This window comes from Zootoca vivipara, chromosome 4 (genome assembly GCF_963506605.1).
Source record: "Zootoca vivipara chromosome 4, rZooViv1.1, whole genome shotgun sequence".
In the NCBI taxonomy this organism is placed as follows: domain Eukaryota; kingdom Metazoa; phylum Chordata; class Lepidosauria; order Squamata; family Lacertidae; genus Zootoca; species Zootoca vivipara.
The window spans coordinates 83,927,282-83,943,828 of NC_083279.1; the positions used below are offsets into that span (position 1 = coordinate 83,927,282).

The following is a 16,547-nucleotide window of genomic DNA, read 5'->3' on the forward strand; positions in this document are numbered from 1 at the left end:
CGTTTTATAGTTCAAATCAGGGAAAAATAAATACAGTAAATGGACAAAAGTACAAAGATTCACAAAATGTTTAGTGGAAACAAAAAAAAATTCCTTTCAGCAGCACCTTAGAGACCAACTAAGTTTGTCATAGGTATGGGCTTTCGTGTGCATGCACACTTCTTCAGATACCTATGACAAACTTAGTTGGTCTCTAAGGTGCTACTGGAAGGAATTTTTTTTATTTTTTGTTTCGACTACGTCAGACCAACACGGCTACCTACCTGTAAAATGTTTAGTGGTATGTGTACCCCTGCCTACCCCCAGGACAAAAAAGCACTGGGTTTGCCTAAACAAAAATGTTTTTAGCAGGTGTCAAGAATTGTATAGTGAAGGCTCCAACCTGATATCAATAGGCAGGGCGTTCCAAATTTAGGGTGCTGCTGATTCCACAGTTGCCCAAGCAGCATGGCAGCATCAGTCTCTGGTCCCCAACCTACACCTATGTACATGTCTGCACAGTCTACACACAAATGTAAACACACTTAGACCACTCACTGTTATTACGGCTACATACACAGAGACTCTTCACTAAAGTTGGATGTGTCTGTCAATCTCAGTTTCTTGCAGTTTCTCATTTTCCCAATCTTAATTTCATTTCTCCCCACCATTTGCACATCAGGTAACAATTATTATTATTTTAAAGCCTTCATGAAAAATGTGTATGCATTTTCACTTGCAGATCACTGCTGAATGCGTACATCTTTTGTACATATAAGCATTTTTGCAAGCAATTCCCCCTGATGTAATGCATTTCTGTGCATTATTTTCACAAATATAAGCATTTTTGTACATACATATTTCCCTAATATGATTTGGTACATGTTTGTGAGTTTTGAAGCAAAGCTACACAATCGGAGAGAGAGAGAGAGAGAGAGAGAGAGAGAGAGAGAGAGATATGAATGATTTTGAAAGAAAAAGGAAATGTTGGATATGCCATGATTTTTTAAAACTTAAGTAACTTTTCCCTTTCTTCATTGCCACAAGTTCCAGTCTGGGCTAAACATCTCTGTAAAATTGCTTCGGTAAGAATTTAATTTCCCTGTTCACTAGTTTTATACCATTTAATTAAGGAGCAAATTCTCCATCACAACTTGTCTTAAAGAAAAATATTCTCAGCCCAAACCTCTTTCAAGGGTGGGAGCGAATCTCTCTGCAGCTCAAAGAGATTTGTTCCCCTAACCCTCTTGCAGTTTAAGAGAGAGAGAGAAGAGGGGCAGGAAGAGGTTGCTTCTAACAGTAGCAAGCTGTGAATTTTTAATATATTCATTACCAGGGAGAATTGGGGCATTGTTGAAAAAGTATTTCACAAGTGTCTATGTATTTTATGACTGCCTAGTACAGGGTCCCCAAGCTAAGGCCCAGGGGCCGGATTGTGGACGGTCCGGGAATCAGCATGTTTTTACATGAGTAGAATATGTCCTTTTATTTAAAATGCATCTCTGGGTTATTTGTGGGGCCTGCCTGGTGTTTTTACATGAGTAGAATGTGTCCTTTTATTTAAAATGCATCTCTGGGTTATTTGTGGGGCATAGGAATTCGTTCATATTTTTTTTCAAAAGATAGTCTGGCCCCCCACAAGTTCTGAGGGACAGTGGACCGGCCCCCTGCTGAAAAAGTTTGCTGACCCCTGGCCTAGTACTACAGTTGGTGTGTTGCAGAGGTTTAGAGTCATGGAGACCCAGGCTCATATTACTGTGAAAGTCAGTCACGATCTCTCAACCTAACCTCCTTGCAAGATTGTTGTGAGCATAAAATGGGTGGGCAGCATATAGACTACATTGTTCTCCTTGGAGGGAAGATGGGGTCTAAAATGTAATGAATAAAAGCATCAGCCTCAGGCAGTTTAGCCAGTGATCAGGGTAGATGGAACTTGTGACTTCCGGCACCTCTTTTTCTAGAAAAATAGCACTGATTCTTAGCCAGCTGAAGACCATCGAATCATGGTCCATAGCTAGGATGCTAAGACACTTAGAAGTGAGGCCATGCTAGTGAACTTAGCATTTTTTGTTGAACAACTAGATCAGGCACCCCCAAACTTCGGCCCTCCAGATGTTTTGGACTACAATTCCCATCTTCCCCGGCCACTGGTCCTGTTAGCTAGGGATCATGGGAGTTGTAGGCCAAAACATCTGGAGGGCCGCAGTTTGGGGATGCCTGAACTAGATATTCTGGAGGATTTTAGGAGGAGGAACCCAGATCAGATAACCATATTAACCCATGCCTCCTGAAGTCTAAAATGCAATGGTACGAGCAAGGATGATAACTGCATAACTTGACTCTTTGTCCACATTTTCTAAAGATGTGTGACCATGTGAGATGGTTTAGCTTCTTTTCAAAGAAGGAGATAATCACCCTGTATGTAAATGCTTTGCGTGTTCTTTGGCATGGTAAAAATATAGCACTTATCACAGTTGTGGCCTCGCGAACAGCCTTTAAGTGCTGTTTGCTTAGCTGGAAGCAGATGCCGCAGGCTTTGACAAAACAACCCTGCCCCATGGTTTGCAACTCTTAAAGGGCACACCTGGGGCTGCATTAGGAAAAACAGATGGGCGAGATGTTATAGCGGCAAGAGCTAATTGGACATCCCACTGGTGGATGCTTGAAGTAATTGGGGGCTTATCGTGACATATGTTTACCTTTTCACTCGTGTTAAAGATATTGTTTTGCTACTCACCATGAAATAAGCTACTGGCCCTGCGGTTTCAGCACCTGCAATTCTTCTTTGAATTTTCTGTACAGTGGACGTAATAATAATAATAAAAAGCACGTGACTTTTCTTTTTCTTTTTTTGCATCTACTCCTCTTTGTGGGTAAATATCCTGACCTTCAGTAAATCGCCGCCATCGTGTGAGCAATTAACCTTCAGCTGAAAATGGCCCCGGTGAGAGTCAACTACTGGGAAATTATTCCAAACACTCTGCTGCACCATGGTGGCTTCCACATTTGGAAGCCAAAAAGCAGCCGTGGTCCATTGCATTCAGTTTTGCTTCTCATGCCCTCAGTTATGCATCTCCCCAGACCATCAAGAAGCACAACGTTTTGTAACTTCAAAAGGAATGGCCTGCAGGTAAGAAATTGCAACTTGCGAATGCATTGGAAAGGTATCTTTGGCTGCATCTGTGCAAGCTCTAGGGCAGGGGTCGGCAACACTTTTTAGCCGTGGGCCAGTCCACTGTCCCTCAGACCTTGTGGCGGGTCGGAGAAGTGGCACCCGGGGGGGGGAGCTGGAAGAAGAGGCAAGGGGAGCAAGTAGCCCTCCTCCCCACCCCACCCCAGCCCTAGCCACTGCACTTACCTGCCCTGGGGCTGCCACCGCCGCTGCTTCTTCTTCTCTTGGGTAGGCAGAGCGAGCTCATCCGCTCCACTCTCTGGCCTACAGGAGCACCAGGGTGGCGGCAGCGGAGAGAAGATGAGCGGCGCAAAAGGGCTAGCTCCGGAGAGGGGCTGCTTAAATCAGCCCAGCCCCCTTCCTCCTCTAGGCAGGGCGGAGAGAAGCCAGGAGGAGGGAGGGAGGAGGCGCCGCTGCGGTGTGTGTGAGGGAGAGGGGGGGAATGGAATGGTGCAGGGGGGGAAATGGTGCAGCCCGAACAAACAGAATCTCCATGCCAATCCACGGACAGTCTGGGGGCCAGATCCTGAAGGCAATTGGACCTGATCTGGCCCCCGGGCCTTAGTTTGCCGACCCTTATTCTAGGGATGCTGGAGAATTAGGATGAAAATGGAAGAGGAATTGGAAGTTCACAATATAATTGTTGTTCTTTTCAAGTCTGCAAACGACACGTGATTAATGGCTAGGGCTTTTTCTACATTGTTTTGACTTTCAATTTCCATTGAAATGAATTCAAATTACATAACTTAAGTTAAAAGGTGAGACAGATAGTGAGTGTGACCGGCAACAGCTGTCTTCTTACACCCTTAGCCAGAGTTCTTGTCACATTTCACTCAGTATCACTGCCATGCCATCTTGCTGGTGTCAATCAGAGGCGAGATCTTCTCAAGTTGTGAGGAGCCAGGGGGTGGATCCGAACACCCTCTGACCATTGAGGGGGCCCAGCCCCCTCAGAAAAAGGTGGGGACTGAAACTGTCTCAGACCCTAGGAGTTGATGTGTATGTCCATGTTTTGTTTATGCTTGACTCTCCCAGAATAAGAGTTGTGTAGAATATCAGCTCACTCTCACCAACCCGCCCCCTTGTACGGTAGCTGGAATCTGCCCTGTCTTTGCTTCATCAAGCTCAATACAAACTCTCACTCCAAGCTATAAATGTGGTTTATTCTGGTTATAAAAACAGCCATGACTTTCAGCTCAGAGCTATGATTTCAGCTTGTTAGATTTAGATACCTCTATAATTAATCAAGACTTTGGCTACAGCTATGTGCATCGTGTGTGCATTGCTTTCACTTAGGCCTTAGGAAATTTCTTAGAATATGTTTGCCAGTTTCACAATATGACTTATCTGGAATCCAGGGCAATAGGGTTTTTTTAAAACCCTTTCTCCCTTGCCCTACCCATCATGAGAATTGCCCCTCCCTATATTAAGAACAGAGGCAGCTGCCTTCTCAATACAAATAGCAGCGCTGTGGGTTAAACCACAGAGTCTAGGGCTTGCTGATCAGAAGGTCGGCGGTTCGAATCCCTGCAGTGGGGTGAGCTCCTGTTGCTTGGTCCCAGCTCCTGCCCACCTAGCAGTGCAAAAGCACATCAAAGTGCAAGTAGATAAATAGGGACCGCTCCGGCGGGAAGGTAAACGGCGTTTCCGTGCGCTGCTCTGATTCGCCAGGAGCAGCTTTGTCATGCTGGCCACTCTGGCTCCTTCGGCCTATAGAGCGAGATGAGCGCCGCAACCCCAGAGTCAGACACGACTGGACCTGATGGTCAGGGGCCCCTTTACCTTTACCTAAAGACTGGTAAAGACAGCACAAGGCATTGTATGGCTATTTGGAATGTATCTTTGATGCTTATGCTCTGTTTTTAGAGAGTTCTGCAAGTAAAAGTTTCAATAATATTTTCATGGGTGTGGACAATGATTTCTTCCAAAAGGAGTCAGTTCTTATGCTTCCAGTTACTTCAGACTGGAATGTTAATATCTGCAATATAGCGGCCTTCCTTTTAGTGGATAAAAGACTTGCTAACATTTACAGTACTCTAGTGACCTTCTCTGAAGGATTAGTGAAAGCATCCAAAGGCCAAGAGGAGAGTCGTATTTAAAGGTGGATTTCAAATAGCCACATATTACCTAGATAATTTGCCCTTCTAAAAAGTCTACTGATATTCTTATGGGGTGAGCTGCTCATAGCACTGGCTTAATGCGGTTTGTGTGTGTGGCTCGCTAATTGAATAATTCACTCAAACGCCAGTGCTGCTCTTAACAGAGGGATATCAGTAGCAGCTGGAAATGTTGCAGTAGCTTTAGCAGTAGATACTGTCAGGAGATTCAGTTCCACCTTAAGACTTAGGCATGTTGCTGCTGATATATGTCACATGTCTAGGTATATCCTTTTATGGACTCTTACTTTCAGTTCTGTTCTGAGTTCTGTTCTGAACTGTTTGACCTGATGGAAGAGAGAAAGCATCGTTCGCTCTCTCTTCATGCTGTAATATAGCTGTAAATAAACCACTTTAAAATGCCTCTCTGCTGCTGCCTTATCATCTCCGCTGAAACTGCGTGGGCATCTCTGCTGATTGCGTGCTCAGGTTGCTGAGACCCTGAGTCGTGTTCGTGTTCCATGGGAATCACCGGGACTGAGACGAAGAGGGAGCTGCCGGCTGGACCTCCCAATGGTGAAATCCCATCAGATACTTCTGGAGGGATTGAATCTGCCATACATAAAATAGCAATCTTTGGATATCTTCAGGAATCGGCTCGCTCACTCTTTTTTTAAAGAGACCTTGCCCTCTTGGCAGGGCTGGAGCAGGATCAGTTGCCAAAAGAGACATAGCAAGTGAGATTAGGGTCTTGTCTACACTCGTAGTTTTTAACGCTAAAAATGAGTTTTAAAAGGGCTATGGTAACCATATAGCCATATGACTTTTTTTAAAAAAAGAAGCCAATAATGTGTTATTAAAATGTGACACCGGAGGGTGCTGCAGAAGTCTCCCTGTCAAATAAATGAGTAGACCTTCAAGGAAGCGAAAGAGAAACAAAATGCCTTTATGCTTTAGAACTATATCAAAAACATCGTTCTAGGAATGTTTAAAGAGGAAGCAAATATCCAGCCTGGGTGTTTTTTGTTTAACTTCCGACCAGGCAACAGGGATGAAATGAGCGTTGCCTTGCATTGGAGCTGTCCTGGACCAGTCTGACCTTTCTGCCTCTCGCTTACTAGTCCAGGAGGGAGAACTGCCAGTGCCAGTTGGGTACCTCCTCTTGAGTCTCATTGTTGCCAGTGGTGGAAGGGGGGGCAGGGACAAAGCTAGAATTGGTCTGTGAGGTTGTGTCAGGGACTGTGTTGAGGAGGGCTAAACTGAGGAGGAATGGTGGGAGCCACCACATGCCCTGATCCTGAATCTTCCCAGGAGCAAAAAGACAGTATAGATTTGGAAGAGTGGTTTGCAGAGGGGCACAGTTCAGAAGGCAGAAGCTGGGAAATACTGAATGGGGAACACCTAGGAGAAGAAACACTGGAAGAGAGAGGTTAACATATTCACAGTCATTGGACAGCATTCTTCCACCGCCCTCCCCTAGGTCGAGAAGAGCTCAGAAAGTCTCAGAACAGAAAGTGCAGGGGTTACAAACTCAGATTACAAAATGTAGGAGTGACGTAGATTAATAGGGACGGAGGGGGTGTGAGCCTTAATTGGGAGCATCGCCATTTCTAGGGAGACATGTTCTTTTGTCTCTCATTGTGATTATTAAAGAATCAAACAAGTAAGAGGTTCCTTTCATTTGATCTTCTTATTTACTGCCACGGGGGAGGAAGCTGATTCCCCAAAGCCTGACAGGTTGCTACTTCTTGGAGAAAAAGGTGGAGCTGAGCATGCTCGAGCCTTGTGTTCTTCAGTGTGGTTCCAAGATGGATACCAGACCAGAAACTGTGTAGCAGAAACCAAGAGCTGTTGCTCGTCTTACTGGTGTAGGCTGCATACATAACACTGCCAGTAACTGGTTCTGGATCCACCTGTTGTTGGTCTTTGACGGAACAAGCAGCCTTGACGCCAAACGCTCTTGAATCCGCTTGTCATTTCCATTTGAGATTCGCTTCTAGGGGATGTTTTTCCCTTTTGCCGGACTGCAAAAATCAGCCACAGGCTAATCTGCTTGGAATGTCAAGGAACCCTGGGTTGATGCCTTGATGTATGAATCGTCTGTGCTGATAACTCTCCGCTGGGCTTTGATGAATGCATAAAGAGCTGGCGGACGAGCAGAGGTTTTGATTAACTCTGCCAGCCTGGGCATACTTAAACTTCAGCGCAATTGTGTATTGTCAGCCCACTTGTCTCTTGTGTGCTAAATTCTCATCTAAGCTCTTTTTAAAAAAAGAAAGAAAGAAATATCAGTTGGAAAATGCTAGTTTCTCTTTCAGGCTGGCTTTTAAAATGAAGTCTGAATCAGGCATAATTTGCTTGGGTAATATTTTTATTTCTCTCCAAGTAGTTTTGAAATCAAATTACCTTTAATGTTTATCACCTCTTGTATTCACATTTCCATTAATACAGTTTTCCTAACGAAATGAAAACATCATTGTAGAGAACAGATAGTTCCTGTACGTAGCTCTGTGTTGCAGGGACCAACAAAGGCTGGCGGTTAATTTTCATTATGGGGGAGAAAAAAGGTGGTTTGAACATTCTGGATGCCAGTAAAATCAGTCTTTTATTTGAGTTGATCACGCCTTGCATCATAATTAATGAAGGTTTTCAGATCATAGCAATCTGTATTGTTTTAGGGTCTCAGCCTCCCTTCCTCTCTCAGATGTAACTCTTGAATCTTTGGCTTAAGTTTTCCATTCCAACTTGTAATAAAATCAGAATGGGAAGGGACTTCAAAGGTCATTTAACTCAATCCCTTACTGATGCAGGAAAGGTCTTGTAGTTTGAACCCATGGGTTTGAGTCCTACCCTCTGGAACAGGGGTGGATAAACCTTTCTGGCCAGTGGGCCAGATCCTTAAGCCTCCACCCCTGGGGCTCAATTGCCTGACGCTATAGTGATGTCAGGTGGCACTGCGCTTTGATGCCTCCAACCTGTTGGGACTTCAAAGCCCAGTGCCATCCCTCCACTCACTGTTCTGTCTTTTGTCTTCTGTCTTTGTACACGCCTCCCCCCTTCCAGATGAACATACGATGATGCTCTGTATTGCGTCGTACCATCGATTCATTTAACTCAGAATTGTACAATTGTGCAGTAAATCTCCAAGTTTTCCAGCAGAGAGATTCTTCCTAGGTCTGTTACACAAGATTCTATTAACAGAAGATGCCAGGGATTGAGTCTGGAACCTTGTGCATGCAAGGCTCTTCCTGTTCTTCTCCAAATCATTCACTTGCCTTGGGGAACCCTGGGAAATGTAGTTCTGTGAGGGAGGGCTGTGGATCTCTTAACTCAGAATTCTCTCTACCATTACCAAACTGCAGTTCTTTAGAGGACACCGTGCCAGTTGAACTGATATGAGGATATGCCCTTAGAGAAGATTCAGGTGCTTGACAAGCTACCTTTGAAGTTATGCAGAACACCTACCTTTCTCCAGGCTAGAAATATGTATGAATTTCTATATGTGCTTTTTAGACATATGGGTGACACATGAGCTAATTCCAGTGTATTTCTGCAGCACACATTCTGCTCTGAAGTCTCTTGTGAACTACTTTAATACTATCAATGTTTAATGCTGTTGACTCTGAGCGACTGCACCGTGCTAAGATCTAAATATTGCAGAGGTTTGCTAAGTTGCATCCTTGTTGTTGACTGAGAAGCTCATTAAGGACATCAAACAATGGATCACGGAATCCACCACGGTTCACCGTACCTGTGGCAATGACAACGCCGAACAGAGACGCAAAGTTCGAGGCTGCACGTTGCACCGTTCAGAAGATGTCAGGTGAAATTTGTTGCACACCATGTTCTTCATGCCTGGGTGGATCATTTGGTAAAAACCACTTGCATTAACAAATTGCTTTATCGTATGCTATGTTGCTTCTGATTTTATGCTCTGTTAACTCAACTAAAGATTAATTAATACCAGTTGAAGCCACAGACACTTCCTGAAGAAAAGCTGTCTTCATAGCAGCCTCCACTAGACTAGAGCACTGGCGTTCAGCTGGCAGACCAAGACCCATAGTGGGAAACTGAGGAAGCAGAAGGACTATGCTGGATCAGACTCTTTGTCCAGCTCACCCACCATTTTCTACTTGTGATTTTCTGCTTCCTTCCTAGGTCACAGGCAGAGGTTTCCTCATCTTCTTCCAGATCTTCCAGGGATTGGACCTGTGTTGTACCACCGAGCTAGTCCCCCTCTCTATACTTGAAGAAACAACTATTTCTTGTTTTCTGGATCTGTACTAAGTATCAATACAGACTCTTGATGATTTGGGATAAAGGTAGAATATCAGTGTCTAAGCTAGAATATCTGTTTTAATTGCTCGTGTATTTTTCTCAGATGCATGTGCCCAACTTTGATATATTTTACATAAAACACATAAATTTTGATCTATTTTACATATATTTTGATCTATTTTACATATATTTTGATCTATTTTACATAAAATACATAAATTTTAAACAGAGTTGCCCCATAATTTTCTTCATTTTAATCTGATTAAATGTGGGTGTCCTCTTTTTTTTCAACAATTCACCGTCTTTTGCTTCCAGAGTTGTTTTTTTTTTATAAAAAAATATCCAAAATCTGTTTCATTTCTAACATACCTCTCAGTGCTGTAGTTAGGATTAACCAGTGTAGAGTTAACCGGTACCATCCAACGAATGTGCCAAGTATGTATTAAAACTACAGTGGAATTAATTACCCATGGTAATTAAAAGTCTCAGATCTCGCCAGACCATCCTCCACGGGCAGTTCTTGAGAAGCGAGAGTGTCCAGCGTTCAACTCAAGGCCTTCTCTGTGAAACAGTAGGAGCTCATCAGGAAAAGCTGTCAAGATCCTACAGCCAATGTTAATTCCTCGAGTGACCTCCATTCTGGCGTAGGCAATTGCAGAATGTACAGGCTGTTCCATTACTTCTGAATGGCAGCTCAGGTGTCAAGATAAAGCAAAGCCCCCCCTTCCTTACCTCTTCTCGTGCCGAACTTCTGTTTCACTCCTTAACTGCTCTGTTTCAAAGGCGTGACAACTTGACAGGAGTATTACAGCAAAACCTCAGCATTACAGCTATCTCAGGAAGGAAAGTGGTTCATAATTTCAAAACGCCTGGAACTCTGAAAGTTCTCCCATTCAAAGGAGTGAGGGATGAGGCACTCAAGGCATTCAAACAAGGCTGTGTTTGGTGTTATTTCCCTTGGAGGGAAATAGAGGCAAAACGGAAGAGAGGGGGCTGCTTTGAGAGTGAAACTGTGTCTGATCCTCCAAGTGTCCCTATTTTCCAGGGACAGTCCCAGATTTACAAGAGCCATCCCGGTTTCTGATTTGATCCCAGAATGCCCTGCTTTTCCTCAGGACATCCCTAATTTCATCAGGGAAATGTTGTAGGGTACGGTAGGGTGTCCCTATTTCCTCAGAGAAATGTTGGAGAGTATGGAGTTATGTGAGATATGTAACTATACAATCTTTAGAAGACATCTGGAGGCAGCCATGTGTAGGGAAGTTTTTAATGTTTAATTATGTTTCTCCCTATATATATGTCAGAAGCCGCCCAGAGTGGCTGGGGCAACCCAGGCAGATGGACAGGGTATAAATAGTAAAAATATTAATATTATTATTATGGAATAGGACATCCTTATTTTCATCAGATAAATGTTGGAGGATATGCTGTGGCAACAGGGCGAGAAATCGTGGTTGTGGTTGGGACAGCGGGGCCGCTCAAACCTGGCAGTGCTATTGACCACTTCCTATTTCCACTGTGCCCAGGACTGCCCATTTGAGAATTCTGTGTCCTTCTCGCATGCACTCATAGCTTTGGGTTAGAACCAGAGTTAAGATATCTTTATTGTCATTGTCCCCTTGCGGGAACAACAAAATTACTCAAAAGAAAGTTTTATCCAGCTATGGTGGGAGATCAACAGCAGCCCAGCTGGCTATCCTATACTTCATTTGAAGACTCACTAAGAGCAGGGGTGCAGGATCCCAGACTTAGACCCCAAGGCCCACACTTACTGGTGTCACTGCTTATAGTCTGCAAAAGAACCCTTGAGATGAGGGTAAGTAAATAAAAAACTTTCAACATTCCTACTACAATTTGATAATAGTCATATCTCGGTTTAAGTATGCTTCGGTTTGAGTACTTTCAGTTTAAGTACTCCGCGGACCCGTCTGGAACAGATTAATCCACTTTCCATTACTTTCAATGGGAAAGTTCGCTTCAAGTTAAGTACGCTTCAGGTTAAGTACGGACTTCTGGAACCAATTAAACTCATACTTCAGGTTAAGTACGCTTCAGGTTGAGTACTCTGCGGACCCATCTGGAACGGATTAATCCACTTTCCATTACTTTCAATGGGAAAGTTCGCTTCAAGTTAAGTACGCTTCAGGTTAAGTACGGACTTCTGGAACCAATTAAACTCATACTTCAGGTTAAGTACGCTTCAGGTTGAGTACTCCGCAGACCCATCTGGAACGGATTAATCTACTTTCCATTACTTTCAATGGGAAAGTTTGCTTCAGGTTAAGTACAGACTTCCAGAACCAATTGTGTACTTAAACCGAGGTACCACTGTATATTGGCAAGCCTATATTGCTTATGAGTGTCTGAAAATGTTTGCAGAATTCAGGACCAAAACACGCTTTCAGGCTTGAACAGAATTAGATTCTGCTAAAATGGATTGAGCAACTTGTTTCTGCACATTACATGCCGGGAACAAAGTCAGTATTGCAATATGCAGGTTGAGATGCACAAGCTCCAATGAGCTATTCAGTATATGAATCTGTCAATGCCAGCCTTATGTTTAATAAACTATGCAGTATAATGTCTCTCTGTACCTCATCAAACAATGTTAGCCAAGATGAGATGGAGTGACAGCCAATGATCAAATACAGTTTTTAAAAATACCAATGTATTGTTTTCTGCATCCTTGTTTCCTTTTGTCAATTCCCAGTTTATTACTGACACCTCAAAAGGACTCACATATCTAGTTGGCGTCTTCATTTCAACGACCAAAATGATCAGCAATTGAAACAGAAAGGTGTTGATGCTGAAATGCCATTGCCAGGCTGACACTTCGCTGAGAATAATCAGGAACAGAGGGGTTTGAAATCTGAGTTGCTGCTCCAAGCTCTCTACTGACACTATGACACCAGCTAGCATTCTGTTCACAGTTGCAAAGTCAGTGGACCCTGAATGCTAAAAATTCATTTGCAAGAAGAGAAGGGAAGATTTTCCACAAACTGTGCCTGTCAGAGAGACAACCTAAGCTATATCATGCTTCAGGCCCTTGACACACAATACAAAATGCTCAATAACCTTTCGGAAATGCTAGAACATGTTTTAGCCAAGGGAACATATTTTGTAGAAGTTCCATCACAAAAGTCCTGATAGTTTTGAAGGCCATGTAGCCTCTAGAGCTGCACCAACTTATTCCACATAGGCTAATATTATGCCTTATCTTTGATCCATGTGGTGCTTTCATGAATCAGGTATGGTGGGGGCTACTCCATGATGATGATGATATTTCTATGCCACCCTTCATCCGAAGATCACAGGGCTGTTTACAATATAAAAACCACAAAACTACGTATCATAATGACATACAAAAACAATAGCACCCTCATAGTATTATTATTTATTACTACTTAGAAGCTGTGAGGCACATAGTTGAGATTGGTGCAGTTCTGTGTAAGCTCCTGGCATTCCCTTAGCTCAGTAGCCGTTCTTCTCCATCTCAAAACTCATTTGCTGATGCAGGTAAAGGTAAATGATCCCCTGGACAGTTGAGTCCAGTCGAATTCGACTATGGGGTGCGGCGCTCACCTCCGCTTTCAGGCCAAGGGAGCTGGTGTTTGTCTGCAGACAGTTTTCCTAGTCATGTGGCCAGCAAGACTAAACTGCTTCTGGTGCAACAGGACACCAGGACGGAAACCAGAGCGTACAGAAACGCTGTTTACCTTCCCACCACAGTGGTACCTATTCATCTACTCGTACTGGTATGCTTTTGAACTGCTAGGTTGGCAGGACGTGGGACAAAGCAACGGGAGCTCACTCTGCCGTGCGGATTCAAACAGCTGACCTTACGATCGGCGAAGCCCAAGAGGCTTGGTGGTTTAAACCACAGTGCCACCACTGATGATGCAACAGGACATTGGAAGAGAATCTGGATCTCTCTGAAATGGCAGCCCACAGCCGGCTCTGTTGGGTTAGAGTGCATTCATTATTTTTCATCTTCCCCCTGCTCTCCCCCCAAAGTGAGGCATGTGATGTAAGAAGAATATAGCTCTATCATTTTAATCTGGAGCTTATTAACATTCTCCGTAATTTGTGGATTTGTGTGGTATATGTATTCAGATCCTGACTGGAATTCAGTCCAGTCCAGACGTAAGTCAGGAGTCAGATAAAACAATTAATACACAGCACCCTGAAGAATCTGGTTACTCACAAACCACACTCAAACAAAATAGCAACCGAAAAGCTACAAACGTTATTTAATGAGAGATTTATAATAAATACAATTCATATATATATATTTTCAGTAAATATATCAGCATAACCTGTTTTTAAAATTTGTACCTAGAAAATTCTAAGGTTTTTATCTTTTACATGTGCACAAACAAATATACCCTTTAAAAAAGTGACAGATCATAGAAGATTGAAATGTAGAAGATGGAAAAATAAAGAGATCACAGGAATTTAAAAGACTAAATCTGCTAAAATACTGTAACATACAGCTTGAAATAGATAGTATTACAACCTTGAGAATATGTAGAGTTGTGTGGGTGATGTTTAGTAAACCACGTGAGTAAAGAGTTAGTAAAGTTAACGGAAAGACTCTGCAAAGTACTAGTGATGCACAACCTTGATTTGTTTCAATGCCAGGATGCACAAAATGAATGGAGGTTGCACAGCACATGAATTTAATGGATTATGCATAATGGGCACAATCCACAGAGAAATTCGGGCCCCACTGAAATACATGGGAGTTGTGCAATGACACTACTATGTTTTCATGTTCAGATTCTGCTTATTTGAATTCAGCGTTTGCAGGAGAACTTCCTGGCGGATTGTGCTGCAATGAGTGATGTGTCCATTGACTTAAAAAAGAAGAAGTATTTTTAAAAAATAAAATTTAAAAATGATCAAGTCTTAAGTTATGCTGTCAGCCCACTGGAATGCAATGTGAGAATTTCTTATGTACAGCTATTTCTATAATCTTTGGATTTTTTGTATTCTGGTTTTAAATTAACTTTGCAAACAGAGACAGTTCTTCTTAGATAACAGAGCTCTATCTGGTGACTAGCAGCAAGAACAGTTATAGTCTTCCTTCTTCTTACTGATTTTTCAAAAATAAAGCAGCTCCACACTGGATCCACTGATCTTGGTTGCCTCCACATGGAACATCAATGTTTGTCACCACACAATCCCTCTCAGCACTGGTGTAAACTGGCAAAGAGATGCATTCATCAGAAGAATAGGACCCATAAGCATTCTGTCAAGGAAAAAACACACAATCCATTTGAATGTGAAGGCGTTAGATGAATTAATCTCATGACGCTCAGGGATGTAAAGGCCAAGTGTGATGAATTCGTTTATGTTTAGATATCAGAAGAGAACTTGAGTAAGAGAGAGCAGAGTAGGAATGGATATGTCAACTGCTGGAAAGCCTTGCTAGCCAAATGCATTCAAGGTCACTACCAATTACCAGGACTCATTTCATACAGGGTTGCAAAATTAGGTAAGAATGCCTTACCTAAGAAGAAGAGAGGAAGCCCATCACCTCTGACATTGAGTTCCTACTCAATGTCAGGGGTGATGGGCTTCCTCTCTTCACACAATCACCACAAGAGGCTCCCGACATTTTTATAGTCTTTATTTACAGTATTTACAAGTGGTCATTAGCACATAATGATCATTCATCAGAGTCACTCAGTTCAGATCTCTGCTGAGCTCTGTGTCCGCCCGCCAACCGCCAACACGCCAGGAAATGGCAAACCTGCTCACTTTGTCTTTTTCACCCCTCCTTTTCTCCACACGTCTGGTGAGATTCAGCTTAAACCTCCCCCCCCCCCAAGAGTCTGAGCTGGAACTTAACCCTTGCTGCTCCTCTCGACTGACTTCAACAACTCTTTCCCCCCACCCTCTGGCACACCCTCCTCCATCAATGCGTCTCCCCCTCCCCCTTGCATTGCAAGGGTTTGGACTAGATGACCCTTCCAACTCTACAATTCTATGATTCTATCATCACAAATAATATAGGACAGATACTGTAGGTGTGTGTGAGAGAGAGTGCTAATAAATTATGGTAGACTAAGATTAAGCAATTCACTTTGGCAGAGTCAGAGAGAGGCACATAGACACACTCACTTGAGTATATGAGAGAAGCAGGCTGAGCTAAAAATAAAATGAAACAAATCAGCTTAATTAAAAAAGAGACTCATATACAAAGTCTCAAATCTAGAGGGGACAGAGGAATGAAACTCTACCAAAAAATGGAAGTACAGCAAGGGAAAAATGGAACGAAATAGAAACACAAATAATTCCAGCATTAAACTGAAGGGAAGAGGGGTAATACTGCACTATGATAAAACTCTGCACCAATTCCAATCAGAAAAGGATATAAAGAACAGAATGGAAAAGAACATTAATGCACCAACCCTACATACGACTAAGGTAGCTCTCTCTCTCTCTCTCTCTCTCTCTCTCTCTCTCTCTCTCTCTCTCTCTCTCTCTCTCTCTGTGTGTGTGTGTGTGTGTGGAATAGCACTGCATTTAATAAAACTGCACAAAAGTACTCAGACCAAAAAAAGAAGAATGGATTTTAAAAAAAAGAAATCGAAAGGAAGAAAAGCTCAACCTAGTTCACTGAAAGCTTTTGCTTCTCACAATAAAATAAAATAAAATAAAATAGCAGTTTATTGCTACCAATTTGAAACAAGCCTTTTTGGAGACTCTGCTTTGACATGAGGGACCTTGCATAGATTCTGCTGTGGGAAAGCCCCCAAAGGCTCTGAGACACTCTAGTTTGACCCAGAGTTCATATGAAGTACGTCTCTAACAACAATACACTTTACTGAGATCCAGTAGTGAATGCCGTTGTCCATGTCTTTGCATCAAATGTTCTTTTGATCTGCCCTTGCTGAGGTTTCCCTAGCTGATCTCTCAGAATTGCATTAGGTGAAGTCTTATGTGATCATATGAAGTTTCTACACATGACTCAAAACTGCCTTTGAACCACTCTTGCGTTGCTTCTACACGTGCGC

The 16,547-nt window shown here is 42.9% G+C and overlaps 1 protein-coding gene across 3 annotated transcripts in view; it reads right to left on the bottom strand.

Annotated features, from left to right (window-relative positions):
• Nucleotides 1-13,605: 13,605 nt before the first annotated feature.
• Nucleotides 13,606-16,547, bottom strand: part of DYNC2H1 (dynein cytoplasmic 2 heavy chain 1) — a 151,362-nt gene continuing 148,420 nt past the window's right edge. For 2 of the 3 annotated variants that reach the window (XM_060273857.1, XM_060273858.1), the window contains exon 90: nt 13,607-14,776. In XM_060273857.1, coding sequence (XP_060129840.1) covers nt 14,618-14,776 — 159 coding nt within the window. In that variant the 3' untranslated portion in view covers nt 13,607-14,617. Of the gene's footprint in view, nt 14,777-16,547 lie in introns of all 3 variants that reach the window. The other variant, XM_060273859.1, reaches the window with a different exon arrangement.